At 32.7% G+C, this 12,947-nt stretch overlaps 2 protein-coding genes across 3 annotated transcripts; one reads left to right on the top strand and one right to left on the bottom strand.

The window, feature by feature from the left end:
* The first annotated feature begins 1,870 nt into the window (after positions 1-1,870).
* On the top strand, positions 1,871-4,886 carry LOC127250683 (U1 small nuclear ribonucleoprotein C-like). Of its 2 annotated transcripts, XM_051274083.1 has the most exons (6): positions 1,871-2,073; positions 2,163-2,205; positions 3,760-3,801; positions 3,896-4,163; positions 4,474-4,700; positions 4,836-4,886. In XM_051274083.1, the coding sequence occupies exons 1-5, from the start codon at positions 2,066-2,068 to the stop codon at positions 4,698-4,700; spliced, it is 588 nt and encodes a 195-aa protein (XP_051130040.1). In that variant the 5' UTR covers positions 1,871-2,065; the 3' UTR covers positions 4,836-4,886. The 2 variants fall into 2 exon arrangements, with proteins under 2 accessions (XP_051130040.1, XP_051130039.1); XM_051274082.1 differs by having other exon boundaries at positions 4,474-4,886.
* A 684-nt stretch (positions 4,887-5,570) lies between these two features.
* Positions 5,571-11,797, bottom strand: LOC127250655 (bifunctional 3-dehydroquinate dehydratase/shikimate dehydrogenase, chloroplastic). Its single transcript, XM_051274036.1, has 11 exons — positions 11,613-11,797; positions 10,971-11,212; positions 9,928-10,033; positions 9,187-9,405; positions 8,440-8,786; positions 8,179-8,242; positions 8,001-8,106; positions 7,547-7,690; positions 7,003-7,151; positions 6,639-6,801; positions 5,571-5,842 (listed from the first exon to the last, which is right to left on the bottom strand). Exons 1-11 carry the CDS (start codon positions 11,619-11,621, stop codon positions 5,805-5,807), a joined length of 1,587 nt encoding a protein of 528 aa, XP_051129993.1. The 5' UTR covers positions 11,622-11,797; the 3' UTR covers positions 5,571-5,804.
* Positions 11,798-12,947: the final 1,150 nt, after the last annotated feature.

Genomic DNA, 12,947 nt, shown 5'->3' with positions numbered 1-12,947 from the left:
ATTCGGAACCTCCAAGCGAGGGTGAGCGACTGCGGGTCCTACGAACGGTGGGTGGACCAATAGACAAATCGCTTTGTTTAATGGTTGGCTTTCAAACTCAAAAATCGCCAACTCGTCGGCATTACCGGAGGGGATGAGACATTCTTGAGATAAGTCATCTTAACTAAAAAAAATAAAACCAAAAACAAGAATCAAAATAGAAGAATAATAAAAAATACACAAGAGAAAGAAATCTACCCTAGATTGAGAGATTAAATTATTAAATTTTGAGAATGATAATAAATTTTTCATGGTGAGGAATTTATAGTGTCCAAAAATATTGAACCATATGAAAAAAAATGTAAATATATATATGCATGACAAACGAAAGAAATTACAAAAATTATGGCAAAAAAAATTGCCATAAAAAATGAAAAAAAAAAATAGTAAATGGAATAAAAAAACGGCATACATACAATATATATATATATATGGCAAAAAGAAAAAACGGGATACATACAAAAATAAATTTGCAAAAATAGTTGTAAAAAAATGGCAAAAAAGATATGTAAAAAAAAAAAAAAAATGATATTTAAAAAAGAAAAAAAGAATATTGTGAAATTTATTCACGCCTTAAAATAGTTTTTTATCGGCTTAACGAGTCTAGATGGAATATTTTATAGACATTAGAAAATAAATGTCTAAATTCAATTAAATATAATATATTTTTAGGAGAAAAAAATATCAATAAAGTAAATATATAGCATAATTATGTGTATATGTTAATTTTAATACTCCCCGTCCTATTGAAAGGTTACCATTTTCTATTTCCATTCAAAAACAAGGTTATCATTTCCTAATTTAATAATTGCACAATTTATTAACATAATAAATACCCTTTCAACTTACAATATATTACACAAATGCTATTACTTTTTATTACACTATACTAATAGGGTATTTTTGTCTTTTTTATAATTTAATATAATATTAATATTAAAAAAATTACGTGAAAAAAGTAAATGCTACTCTTCCAATGGGACGGAGGAAGTATAATAAATATCAACAATTAATGAGAAATTTGTTTAATATGAAATATATTATACAAATAGTATGTGCATATATGGAGCTATAATAAATTAAATAAATCTTGCCAATAAATAGAGTATTATGATTAATATCTTCCGACTAAAGAAATGTTTAAATATTTTGACCCAAAAATAATGTGTGCAATCAAAATTTTCAAAAATGAAAACAAAAAACATTTGACAAGAAAGAAAATATTACAAATTTTTTTCATAGGCTAATCGAAATACGCTACGTGGGACCATCCAAAAAGGAAGCCAAGACTATCCTCTCCTATAAATAGAAGTTTTTGATCAATTCATTTGATACACCGGAGTTCATTTGAATACTTGCATATGGGTAAATATTTCTGAACTCTAGTGTATTTTTTTTCGTGTCATTCGAAATGTTCATAAAAAAGTTACTTATTTGAAGAAATGATTCAATATTTTATATTATTTTTTTTCTTCAATTCTCTTGTTACGAAAACACCCAGGTATGTTTGTTTAGTGAAATTATTTGAAGATATATTTTATATAAAAAATATAAAGAATTGTATAAGTAATATAAAAATAATAAAGTTGTATAATATATTAATTTTTTTTTTAAATGATTTTTTTGAAATTGGTGGAATAATATACACCCAAGTGGCCAAGTCTTCACATTAATCTTTTTGAATATTTAAAATTCTATTTTTAGAGAAGAAATTTGTATTGGGCTTTAATTTAAAATTCCGACCTATTCTTTTGGCCCAATAACCGTTTCATAGGCCCATAATTTACGGTAAAGTTGTTGGTCGGGCCCAAGCTATAAATAGGGCGGCTTTTTGTGGTGCGATTTTTCAACCGCCTCGGTCTCTACGACGGAGCGATAAACCCTACGGCGGATTCCGCAAAACCCTGTCCAGTCGCCGTAGAATTTGCTGTTTGCTCGATAATTGAGCTGTAAGTTGCTAATTGTTACACTTTCCGATTCTTCATATTTGTGGAAAGTTCAGGATTTGGTGACGATTTTTGCGATAATGCCGCGGTAAGATTCGTCTACTTTTATTTGTGGATATTGGATTTTGGACGAATAGAGACTCGATGGTTGACTTGTTTGTGTTTGCTTAATGGCAGGTATTATTGTGATTATTGCGACACATATTTGACGCATGATTCTGTAAGTTTGGTGTTTTTAATTGAGAGTCTGCCTTTTGATATTGTACAGATTCGTACTTAGATTAGATGTTTGTTGCTTTTATTTTATTAAGGATTTTTTTTTTGGTGAATAGTTTACCTGCGGTGCTCTCCTTTGTTTGAATTATTTATGGAAGTGTAAATGTAATCTTTTTTTGATCGGCAAGAAGTGTAAATGTAATTTTGATCTGGTGATTGCTTGTGTAAGCTCTACATTGAGAATGTAGTATTTTTGAAGATTTGAGTTTAGGGAAAGTTACTTTTAGGTGTTCTAGGAATGTTGCTAAATTTTCTTGTGCCGTTTAGCATAGCGTTCTATGTGTTAATAGCTGATAAGTTGCAATCAGATATCTGTGTCCTTGATTTGATTTATTCAAAATATGAAGTTCGCTAATGGCAGCGAATGCCATACAATTTTTAAATAATTTTGTGGCTTTTTTGAGACATTGGTTTCATGAATAAATTATATAAGGTGGGTTTGGATTTTGAGTTAGAATTTGAATGTAAAAATTTTGAATTGGAATAGTGTGGTATGATTTGATATAAATAGATATTGATGTGATATTTTGAATGTAAAATTAATTTTTAGTATAATATAGAATATGAAAAATAAGTATTTGGTTTGATGTTGGGTGGGGAGGGGGAATTTGGTAAATAGTGGAAATATGGGAAAATCCTCCAAAAGACATACCCCATATTCTGGGAAAATTTGGTGAATAGTGGAAATCTAAGAAAATTTGGTGTATATATATATATATATATAAACTTACACTGCTATTGGGTCAATTAACTCTTATTTTTATAGTCATGTTCTGGAAGAGAGGCATTCCCAAACCTAGTCTAATTTGTGCGTCTGGTTTAATCCATCACAGTGTGAAAGATAGGCTTCACGATGCCTGACAAGAACCCTTACATGCTTTGGTACTATTTGTGCTTCAATCATGTGCATGTGGCGGCTGGAAAACTTATTACTTTGTTTTAATATATTACATAACCACATATCAATTTTAGTCTTCCAGAGAATGTTATTTTCCAAATATGTTTGTCAATACATCATTAGGCCTAAGTTACGAGCACAATTTGTTCATGTTCACCTGACTTGCCGAGGATAGCTCACAAAGATTTCTATTATAGTTCAATAATCTGAAAATTACACATCAAGTTGTTTGTGCTGATATTGAATTTGTAAAGTCCTGCTGATGCAATGTGATATAGCTTCCCAATTCTAATGCTTCATGGAGAGATTCGGAGTTTATACAGAACATAAAAAAAATTAGGAAGATGATATGAAATGTTTACTCAAGAGGGAGAAGAATGTTCTTATTCCATTTTATTCCCATTATAAAATGCCCAAAGATTTTTGTCCTTTCCTTTTCCCGTTCTATTCCTTAAGTCTGAACAAATTATTACCGATCATGGTTGAACTTGCTTATCAGCTGGATCCTATCCACTATAGCTTCAAGGCCATGAAGAAAAATGTATTTTACTGAAATTACAGCAATGAATTTTATTTTAACATTTGTCATTATTTTTTCAGCCATCTGTAAGAAAACAGCATAATGCTGGTTACAAACATAAGGTATCGATCTCAACTGAGCCTGATGTTTCATAGAACTGTAAAATTTCTTTCTTTCCACAATTTTTTTTGATGGAGATTAAATAATTGTGCTCAGGCAAACATAAGGGCATATTACCAAAAGTTTGAAGAACAGCAAACTCAAATATTGATTGATCAGAAGATCAAGGAGCATCTTGGCCAGGCATCAGCCTACCAACAGATAGGTGCAGTTTATAATCAACATCTTGCTGCTTTTCCCGGTGGAAGACCGCACCTTCCCATAATTCCACCTCCGGTCTTACCTTACTCTGGAGCAGTACCCCCACAATTAAACCTGGGTGTCAGGCCTCCTGTTCTACCATTACCTGTACCCGGCGCTCCTGGTAAACCAAAAACAATACATCCTACTTATTTCTAAAATTTAATATCTTCATTTAGCTAATTCTATTCTCTTTTTATTATGACCAAACATCAATGATGCAACTGGCATTTTGGTACTTCATTTTATCGTAAACCACACATATAAGTGAATAGTTTTTTGGTTTAGGGGACACACTCTTAATATCTAAAAATCAATATCTTCACACGGGCAAAGAGATCAGAATTAGTTTTCGAGTTACTGGAATTGGTTTCGATTTTGCTGATTTTATTATTTATTTATATTATTTATTTTTTTCTTGTCGATTCTATCAGGTTATCCGACCAATCAAATGGCTCCAATGCAGCCCCCACCTGGTTCTTCGTTGCCTGGACCACCCGGTGGCGCACCAGCTCCGGCTAATGCAAGTGCCCCCTCTCCGGTTTCTGGAGTGGGTCCGTCTCCTAGCGCTGGCGGCGCCCCTCCTGCCACCATGCAAATGTTCAATGCTAATACTGGTGGAACAGCCGCCGGGAGCTATTCTAATCAACAAAGCTTGTAGGTCAGTTATTGGTGTTGTACATTTAACAATGTTACATTTTGTGCCTTTTATTTTAAAAAAAAAAATCTAAATGGGGCCTTGCATGATTGTCTTTTTGGCACCGTGTTACTTCAAAAATCTGCGGCTGGAACGAAGTCCTACTGTGATGAAAGTTACTGAGAAATAGAGAACGCACATGTTTGAGCTTGCCTGAAATTGCATTTTCTTTTTACCTCATGAACCTAGTTTTTGGTATATTAGTGTTTTATGTGTAGCGCGATGTTTGTTAATTTGAATAATTATGTGTTTTTGTAATTGTAAAAGCATACAAAAAATATGGACCATATGGTACAGATGGATCGGTATATCAAAATTTTTGGTATTATGAAAATCATATAATTTACAATTACATACTCTTTCATGCTCTTGTTATTCAACCTGGTACTGTGTGGGCCGTGTTTTTATGTAATAATAATACAATGGTGGTGATAAATCATCTACAAGTAAAATTATAAATTAAGATAGTTATTATAAATCTAAAAACATAAAGTTATAAGATAATTATTTTAATAATTATTTAAATTTAAAAAATATAAAGTTATATATGTACTACTTTTTTCAGTAAAGAAATAAAATAAAAAATAAATATTTTATTTAATTATATTTTATGAGAGAATATATATATACATAGCAAGTGATAATTCTTATGTAAACAAAATCCAAAATTTTAACAAAATTACAAGATTCACTTCGCACCAAATTCATATATTTTATTGCGATGCCACATATGTTCAATTAAAATTCAAAATTTAAATTTATGATCAATTAATTATACAATATAATAAAAGTAACAAATTAATTCTAAATCTAGTATAGCCCCAAAGTCCAAACTGAAATCAATCAATAGGCCTTTACTTAGGCACAGAAAAGGAGCAGAATGGATGTGTTAAAACTACACATTTTGCTGAAAATAATGTCAAAAAAAATATAAAAATAAAATTTCCGTACGTCTAACAACAACTTATAAAATAAATCAAATGATAGATTACATTACAACAAAACAATAGGCCTTCAGCCTTAGATATGAAGATTTGCCTTTGGATCTTTCCCTCCCAAGAAATGTTACTAATCTTCCATGGTTTCCTTGAAAAGTTGTTTTGGAGCTGCACGAAATCGAATCAAATAGTTAGATGAAGGTATTTACTCAGCCTGACAGCACATTAGATATAAAAAGCATATATCACTATAATACAATTACTATTTCAAATTAAAAAATACGGTTATCCAACCCACAGGTTCCCAATAAAAATACATTATTTCTTCTCATAAATTATCATCATTTCAAAATACTATTTAAACTAAAACTCAAACAAATTCCCTTGTCAAATCAATTTCAAACTACATCCAAACACCTAAGGTGAGAATTTTGATCGGGCAAAACTACTCAGTGTCCGAACTTTCTTTTCTATCTATTAATAATCTTTCTTTCTCAAATCGTATACTCCCTCCGTCCCAACACATAAGTCTTATTTACCATTTTTGTATGTCACAAAACAATAGTCTCATTTCCATAAATAGCATAAAACTGCATTACTTTTTCATTTTTATTACTACATAATTGTCACTACTTTTTTCCACTAGTACATTACAAGGACAAAAAAGTCTTTTTATCCATACTTTTTACCAGCTTATAATATCAATATTCCTTAAATCTCGTGTCCAACCCAAATTAGACTATAGTTTTGAGACGGAGGGATTACTATAATCGATCAACACATATAAGGTATATTAACACAACACATTTATAAAATAAAATAGAACATACAACACATGTTATATTTCATGTGTTACTAATTAGCCGTAATGAGCATCCTAATTATTCCGGTTAGATTAGATATCCAAAACTTGAAAGAAAGATATGGAGGGGGATAGGGAGTGAGGACATGGTTTTGTTGTCACCTGGCAATCCGGTGAAGTTTTCGTATTGAGTGTAAGCCTGCCCGATCAACATTTCGACTCCCGTCACAATTTTCGCTCCCATTTCTGCAGCTTCCTGCAGAAGCCTCGTGATTTTGGGTGTGTAAACAGCGTCGAACACGAGCTGGTAGTATCTCAAGGTTTCCTGAAAAACCACACAGTTTGACGGTATTGCAATATGTTAACGAATGGATGCATCGGAGCAATGCCGAAGGGCGAATTCGAAACCAAAAAAGCAATCCCCGGAAGATAGGTGAAGTTATTGCAGATAAATTGAATCCAACAGGACATCTCGTAATTTATCGAAATCCTTAGATGACAGTTCTAATTTAAAAGAAATTCTAACCTTGGAAATAGGAGTCTCGTCAACCTTCGGTTGCATTCCTATGGAAGTCGTGTTTGCGAGTATCATCCCGGTTTCCGGATGAAAATTATGCAGGTCAGAAAGAGTCAACGCCTGTGCTCCAACAATCTCAGCTAGTTCTCTAGCTCGATCTTGCAAGAAAAATAAAAAATAACAAAATAAGTATTATGATTATGTTCTGTTATTGCCACACTTGCTGAGGATACAACTATAGCATTGTGTTTATATTCTGCATTTCAAGAAAACTATTAACGGTAAATAGTAACAATCTTTCGGCCTTTTCCACCGAATATGCAATTTCTGGAATAATTCATCCAACCTAATCACAAGAACTGAACATCGCCAAATATACATTTTTTGAAAGCACTCCCAATTGGTATTCAAGTAAATAATTGCGCCGGCATGCATCTCACCAAGTGCCACCCATGGGCCAATGACTTGTTACTACGAACTGACAAAATGCTCAAACTAGACTAACAAACAAGAAAAAGACGAATGCAGTAGGAAGCATAGGAGGATGTCTAACCATAAGTGCGATTAGCAATCACAACCCTTGCTCCTTTTTCTTTGGCACCATACGCAATTGCTCGGCCTGCACCACCAGCACCAATGACGACAAACAATTTACCGGCCAAGGGTGAAGAAAATCCATTGCCTCCATTGTGTGAACCTGCAAAGGGTCGGGTAGTGAATATCCAAGCACTGTATGCTCCATGGTCCAGTTATTCCCACAATGTAAAAATATTCCCTTCCATAGTAATTCCACAAGTAAATCAAGTCTAGTAATTTTATCCCCTTTGGTTCTGAATGTAGGTAGGATAGACCAAAGAAATCAATTAACCTGTGTTTTACGACGTAGATGTCGCATGTTATTTTTTACAGGATACGCTGTATCTTAAGATTAAATTAGTAGACTCATAAAAAGCAACTAGGCTCATAATTAGTACAGGGAGCTCGTCAACAGGAAAAAAGTGAACAACCTCTTAGAGCATCCTCAATAGAAGAAATTGCACCAACATAGTCGGTGTTGCAGCCAAATAGCTTCCCGTTGGGCTTCCTGATGATATTATTAACAGCCCCTATATTCTGCTAGTATTAAGGAAATGAAATTAGATACAGCAGCATACACGCTAAGAGTTGTATAAATTTTCCTGTTACCTTTGCGACTGGATCAACTTCATCACAACATTTGAGCGCGGCTTCTTTGTGTGGAATGGTGCAGCTGCAATGGTTGAATCCTCATCAAGTATTAGCATCGGTATAGTTTTTCGGTGACTTTTTTAGGTTTCTTTTGGTGATTTACAAAATATAAAGGATTTAAGGTACAAAAACTGTGCTACACGTGGGAAGGATTAATTTTCTTATTATTGAGGTGAAGCTTCACAATCAAACAAATAACAAGGGAGTGAGATACTTTACCTGAAACCACAAAAATCTGGCGAAGAATAGGTCTTTAAGAATTTTGGAACGTCATCCACAAACAGATGTACATACACCCCGTTAAAGCCAACAGCTTTGAAGGCTCGATTATATAACTTGGGTGATTTGCTGTGACCTACGGGCTTCCCAATTATCCCAAATACCTTTGTATCATGATCAATCAACCTAAAATTGTACAAGTCAACTAGCTGTTCGATCGTAGGCTGCCCGGGGGCAGACACCTTTCCAGCTTCAAGAGTGCCAAACGTTAGGTATCCACCGAATTTAGGACATAGTACTCGAGCAATCAAGCCTCTCTCTCCCATAACCATAGCAATAATTGGTACCTGGAGCTTATCTACAATTAATATACTGAAAAACTAAAATGGAATACTCAAAGCATTTTGACACAAGCATGTTCAATCATTTTCAGAGAATGAATCCCCCTGATACATGTCAAGAAAGAAGAAATATAAAGAATTATATGGTGAAAAGTAGATGGCGTGTCACCACCTATGCTCATTGAGGTGTTTCCAAGGGAGAGAGAGGCCGGTAGAATCAATATATTTATTTCACTCTCTGTAGTAACACCATAACAGCTAAATTGACAATTATAGCTTTGTTGAATCTTAACCCAAACCTGTGTTATAATGGAACAAGGAAAAAAACCTATCCACACAACAATACTGAAGCGTATTTCAGGAAAACAACGTGACAAGAAATATTTGTTAAGGCTTAGTGACTTACTTGGCAATGAATTGTTATTTGAAACACACGAGCTGCATCGGTGATATCTAATGCTGTCGTGGCAAATTTAACAATGTCAGCTCCAGCTGCTTGTATTCTTGCAACAAGGTCTCCTAGCTCCTCAACTGATGGGGTGCACTCATAATTGTGTGAAGAAACTATAAGTTTGCACCTTTCAGACTTGTATCCATTCATAAACTTGTTGAACTCATGAGCAGCCTTCAATGAAGCAGTCAATAAAAGACATAAGATAGAAAACATCGTGTAATGACAAGAAATCCGAGGTAAAAAGAGACAGATTACTTGAACAAACAAGCTTGTATTTCAAACCAATGAATTTTATATCCTTTGGTAATGATGAGACCATATAATTCATTTTCTTTGGAGACAGTATCCATATAGAGTTCAGTTATCAACTGCAACACAAAGGTTGGACTTCAATGGTTTGATAGATTTTCCCAAAACTCTTCAAATCAAAATCAACGAGAAAATTTTGAAACTAGGGTGTGTTTGTTTGGAGGTTTGGATAAGATTGAAATTTGAATAGTAAAAAATTTGAATTGAAATAGTTGTATGATCAGATAAAAATAAGTAATGATGTGATGGTACAAATACAAAGTTGATTTTTAATATAATATAAAAAAATAAAAACTAAGGTGTTTGATTTAATATTTTGGGGAAATTTTTTTTGTATGAATAATAGAAATCCTTCAAACATTAAATTTTTGGAAGAAATTGTACCTTGAGTTCAATGTCAATATGATCAGCTCCTAACTCCATTGCAAGTCGAAGCACTTCAAAACGACTTATTTCATCACCATCATATCGACCACCTTCCCATACAGGTCTATTAGAAAAGATGTGAAAGATCAGGTTGTTAAATTAAGGAATGCATTAAAGTCCAAATGCTGCAAGAATCGGGTCCAACTACAAAATTTTGAAATGTGAACACAAAGGTTGTTTCACCAAAGGTTTGAAAAAAAAAAAAACCAAAAAAAATAATCAATACTTTGCTCTCAATTAATCATGGCAGGTTTTGCTTTCTGAGGACACAAACATGACAGAGCACCTAACTTGAAATAAAGTGACAAATAAAGGAAACCAAATCAAATATATCTCTATATCTATATGTACATATATATAATCATGTCATTCATGGTTTTCATCTTATGTTTACTCACTAACTTCAAAAAAATGTTCACATAATAAAGGTCCAAATTCTTTATATCGTAATTTATGCTTGATGTATAGAAACCAATAATCAAGTATATCAAATAATTATATTCTCGATATGTCCAAAAGGCAAAACTTTAATTAAAGGTTAAGTTCAAAAGAAACCACCATGTTTTTATTTTTTATTATTATAACTTTTTTGTATTTTGGCCAACATTTTATTTAGTTTTTAATAATAACCACAGCAAATCCCTTAACAATCAAATCTCCCACTTTATTATCAAGCATTTTGCATATATAGTTAAGACTTTCCATGTACATAAGAAAAATTGAAGTAGAAAAAGTTATATCGACTCGCAGAGCTCCATAGCTTCGGGTAGATTCACTCCAGCCCTAATCGAAAGTCCCATCTAATATTGATCAGCATTCCAACAAAAACCTAACTTCAATATATTTCCAACATTTCCTTTTCAATCATTCACTCACCGATGGCCTAACTAGCTATGAAAGCAAATGAATTAACCAAGAAATCCTTTCTAGAGCAAAATAGATGCAAAAATAATTTATCCGGTAAGACCGCAATCGACACCACAATTGCAAACATATCAAACCTGTAAGTAAACAGAGTGGGCAAAGGGCACTCTTTCATCAACTTCGGCACATCGAAACGAGGATTAAAGCTCTTCAAATGATCCAACCTAATCTCCACAATATCAGCCCCCTTAGCCTTAGCCTTGTACATCAACTCGACCAACTGATCCGCTGTATCAGCCATCAATGGCGTACATATCAAAGTCTGATTCTTCCTTACCTCAATCCCCTTCTCCATGCTTCTCGCACCAGATTCCACTGCCTGCAATCCAAAAAATTAAAAAATATATATATATCCCCCAAAAAACTAATTATCCTCGATTACCAATTAAGAATCAATCAACAGAAAAAAAATAGTTCGATTATCGCTACTGATCTGTTACAAACATATATAAATAGATTCACAACAACAAAAACCCTAGCGATTAAGACGTAAACCCGTCCAATGGAACAGCGCTTCCAGCAGACAGAAACATCACAAAAAACAAATTCATAGACTCAAAAATTCAACGCAAACCAATTCATCCATTTCCCCAACAGCGAGAACAGTCAAATCCACAAATTAACACAGAGAATATCCAGAAACGGAATCCACATACTTGTAGCCCCAAATAAATTAACCAAAAGCATTTAAAAAATACACTGAGTCGTCGGATGCTTACAAATTCCATACTGCGGATAAAAAATTGCAGGCGACGGCAAATGTATGTGCATCCAGAGGCAGAAGCAATGCGGGAGTGGAGTGAAATTGAAGAAAAGTTTGGTGGAAATGTAGATGAAGATGAAAATGAATATGGTGAAGTGTGAATGTGAATGGTGGGAGTGGTTGGTGCGCTGAATGGAATGCACCTTCCCTACGTACCTATATCACTGTGGATTTGAACGGATTCTCCGCCGTTAGATTTGGTTCAAATTGGACGGTCCAGATTTTGTAAGAATTACAGTGCAATTTTATCATTGAAGTTTTATGTACTTCAATGAAATTTTTTATAAAACACTACTTACTCTCTTTAATTGAAATTTGTTCATTTTATTTTATTTTTGTTTGTCCAAAATTTCTTTATCTCTTATAAATCTATTTTTATAATAATATTATATAATAATTTTTTTTAAACATCCTTATTTCTATTTTCGCTCGTCCCACATAATTTGTCCCTATTTTCTATTTTCGCTAGTCCCACATAAGTTATCATTTCTATTTTTTTAAATATAATTATGCATTTTAATAGCATTTTAAATTTTAAATTTTATAATTTTCTTAATTTTAATTAAACTATTTACTTATCTTAATCTTAATCTATAATTATTTTTACTAATACATTTCTTAACGAGTTACTAATTATATTTTATCTAAATTATCGTGTCTACAATAATACACTCATATTACATGGGATGAAGGGGAGTACTCATTATGTCCGTAAATTCTATACATTAGTATAAATTTGTAACAACTATATTATTATAATAGTTGATTGTAACGTAAAATTATTGTTTTGAAAAGTATATAAATAACTTAATAAGATATGATAATTATTTTTATAAATTAAATGTATAGAGAGTTATGATATTTTTATAAAAGAAAAAAATCAATTTTGGTTCCAATATAATCAAAATTAATCAATTTTGGTCCAAATATAAAAAATTTATCAATTTTGGTTCCAATATAAAAAACTCATCAATTTTGGTCCCAATATAAACAATTTCAATCAATTTTGGTCTCATTATAAACAATTTTTATCAATTTTGGTCCTACCGTTAAAAAATAACGGAAATTGCTGACGTGGACATTACGGAGGTGACATGGCAGTTGACCTGGAAAGTACACGGCCATGTACAATTATACACGGCCATGTTGTTACATGGCCATGTATATTTCAGTGTATAATTATACATGGTCATGTTGTTACACGGTCATGTACAATTACACACGGTCACGTATATTTCAGTGTATAATTATACATGGCCATGTTGTTACACGGTCATGTATCTTTCTGTTT

Source organism: Andrographis paniculata, unplaced genomic scaffold, assembly GCF_009805555.1.
Source record: "Andrographis paniculata isolate CXL003 unplaced genomic scaffold, ASM980555v1 Contig37END, whole genome shotgun sequence".
Lineage (NCBI taxonomy): Eukaryota > Viridiplantae > Streptophyta > Magnoliopsida > Lamiales > Acanthaceae > Andrographis > Andrographis paniculata.
Note: the sequence above shows the minus strand (reverse complement) of the source record. Positions and strands in the feature narration are given on the sequence as shown.

What these genes read in the sequence shown, in the direction of transcription:
- LOC127250683 (XM_051274083.1), top strand. An exon ending in ATGCTGGTTACAAACATAAG is followed by an intron (nt 3,802 to 3,895) that starts GTATCGATCTCA and finishes AATTGTGCTCAG; the next exon opens with GCAAACATAAGGGCATATTA. An exon ending in ACCTGTACCCGGCGCTCCTG is followed by an intron (nt 4,164 to 4,473) that starts GTAAACCAAAAA and finishes CGATTCTATCAG; the next exon opens with GTTATCCGACCAATCAAATG.
- LOC127250655 (XM_051274036.1), bottom strand. An exon ending in CCCACTCTGTTTACTTACAG is followed by an intron (nt 10,034 to 10,970) that starts GTTTGATATGTT and finishes CTTTTCTAATAG; the next exon opens with ACCTGTATGGGAAGGTGGTC. An exon ending in ACGAGACTCCTATTTCCAAG is followed by an intron (nt 6,802 to 7,002) that starts GTTAGAATTTCT and finishes GTGGTTTTTCAG; the next exon opens with GAAACCTTGAGATACTACCA.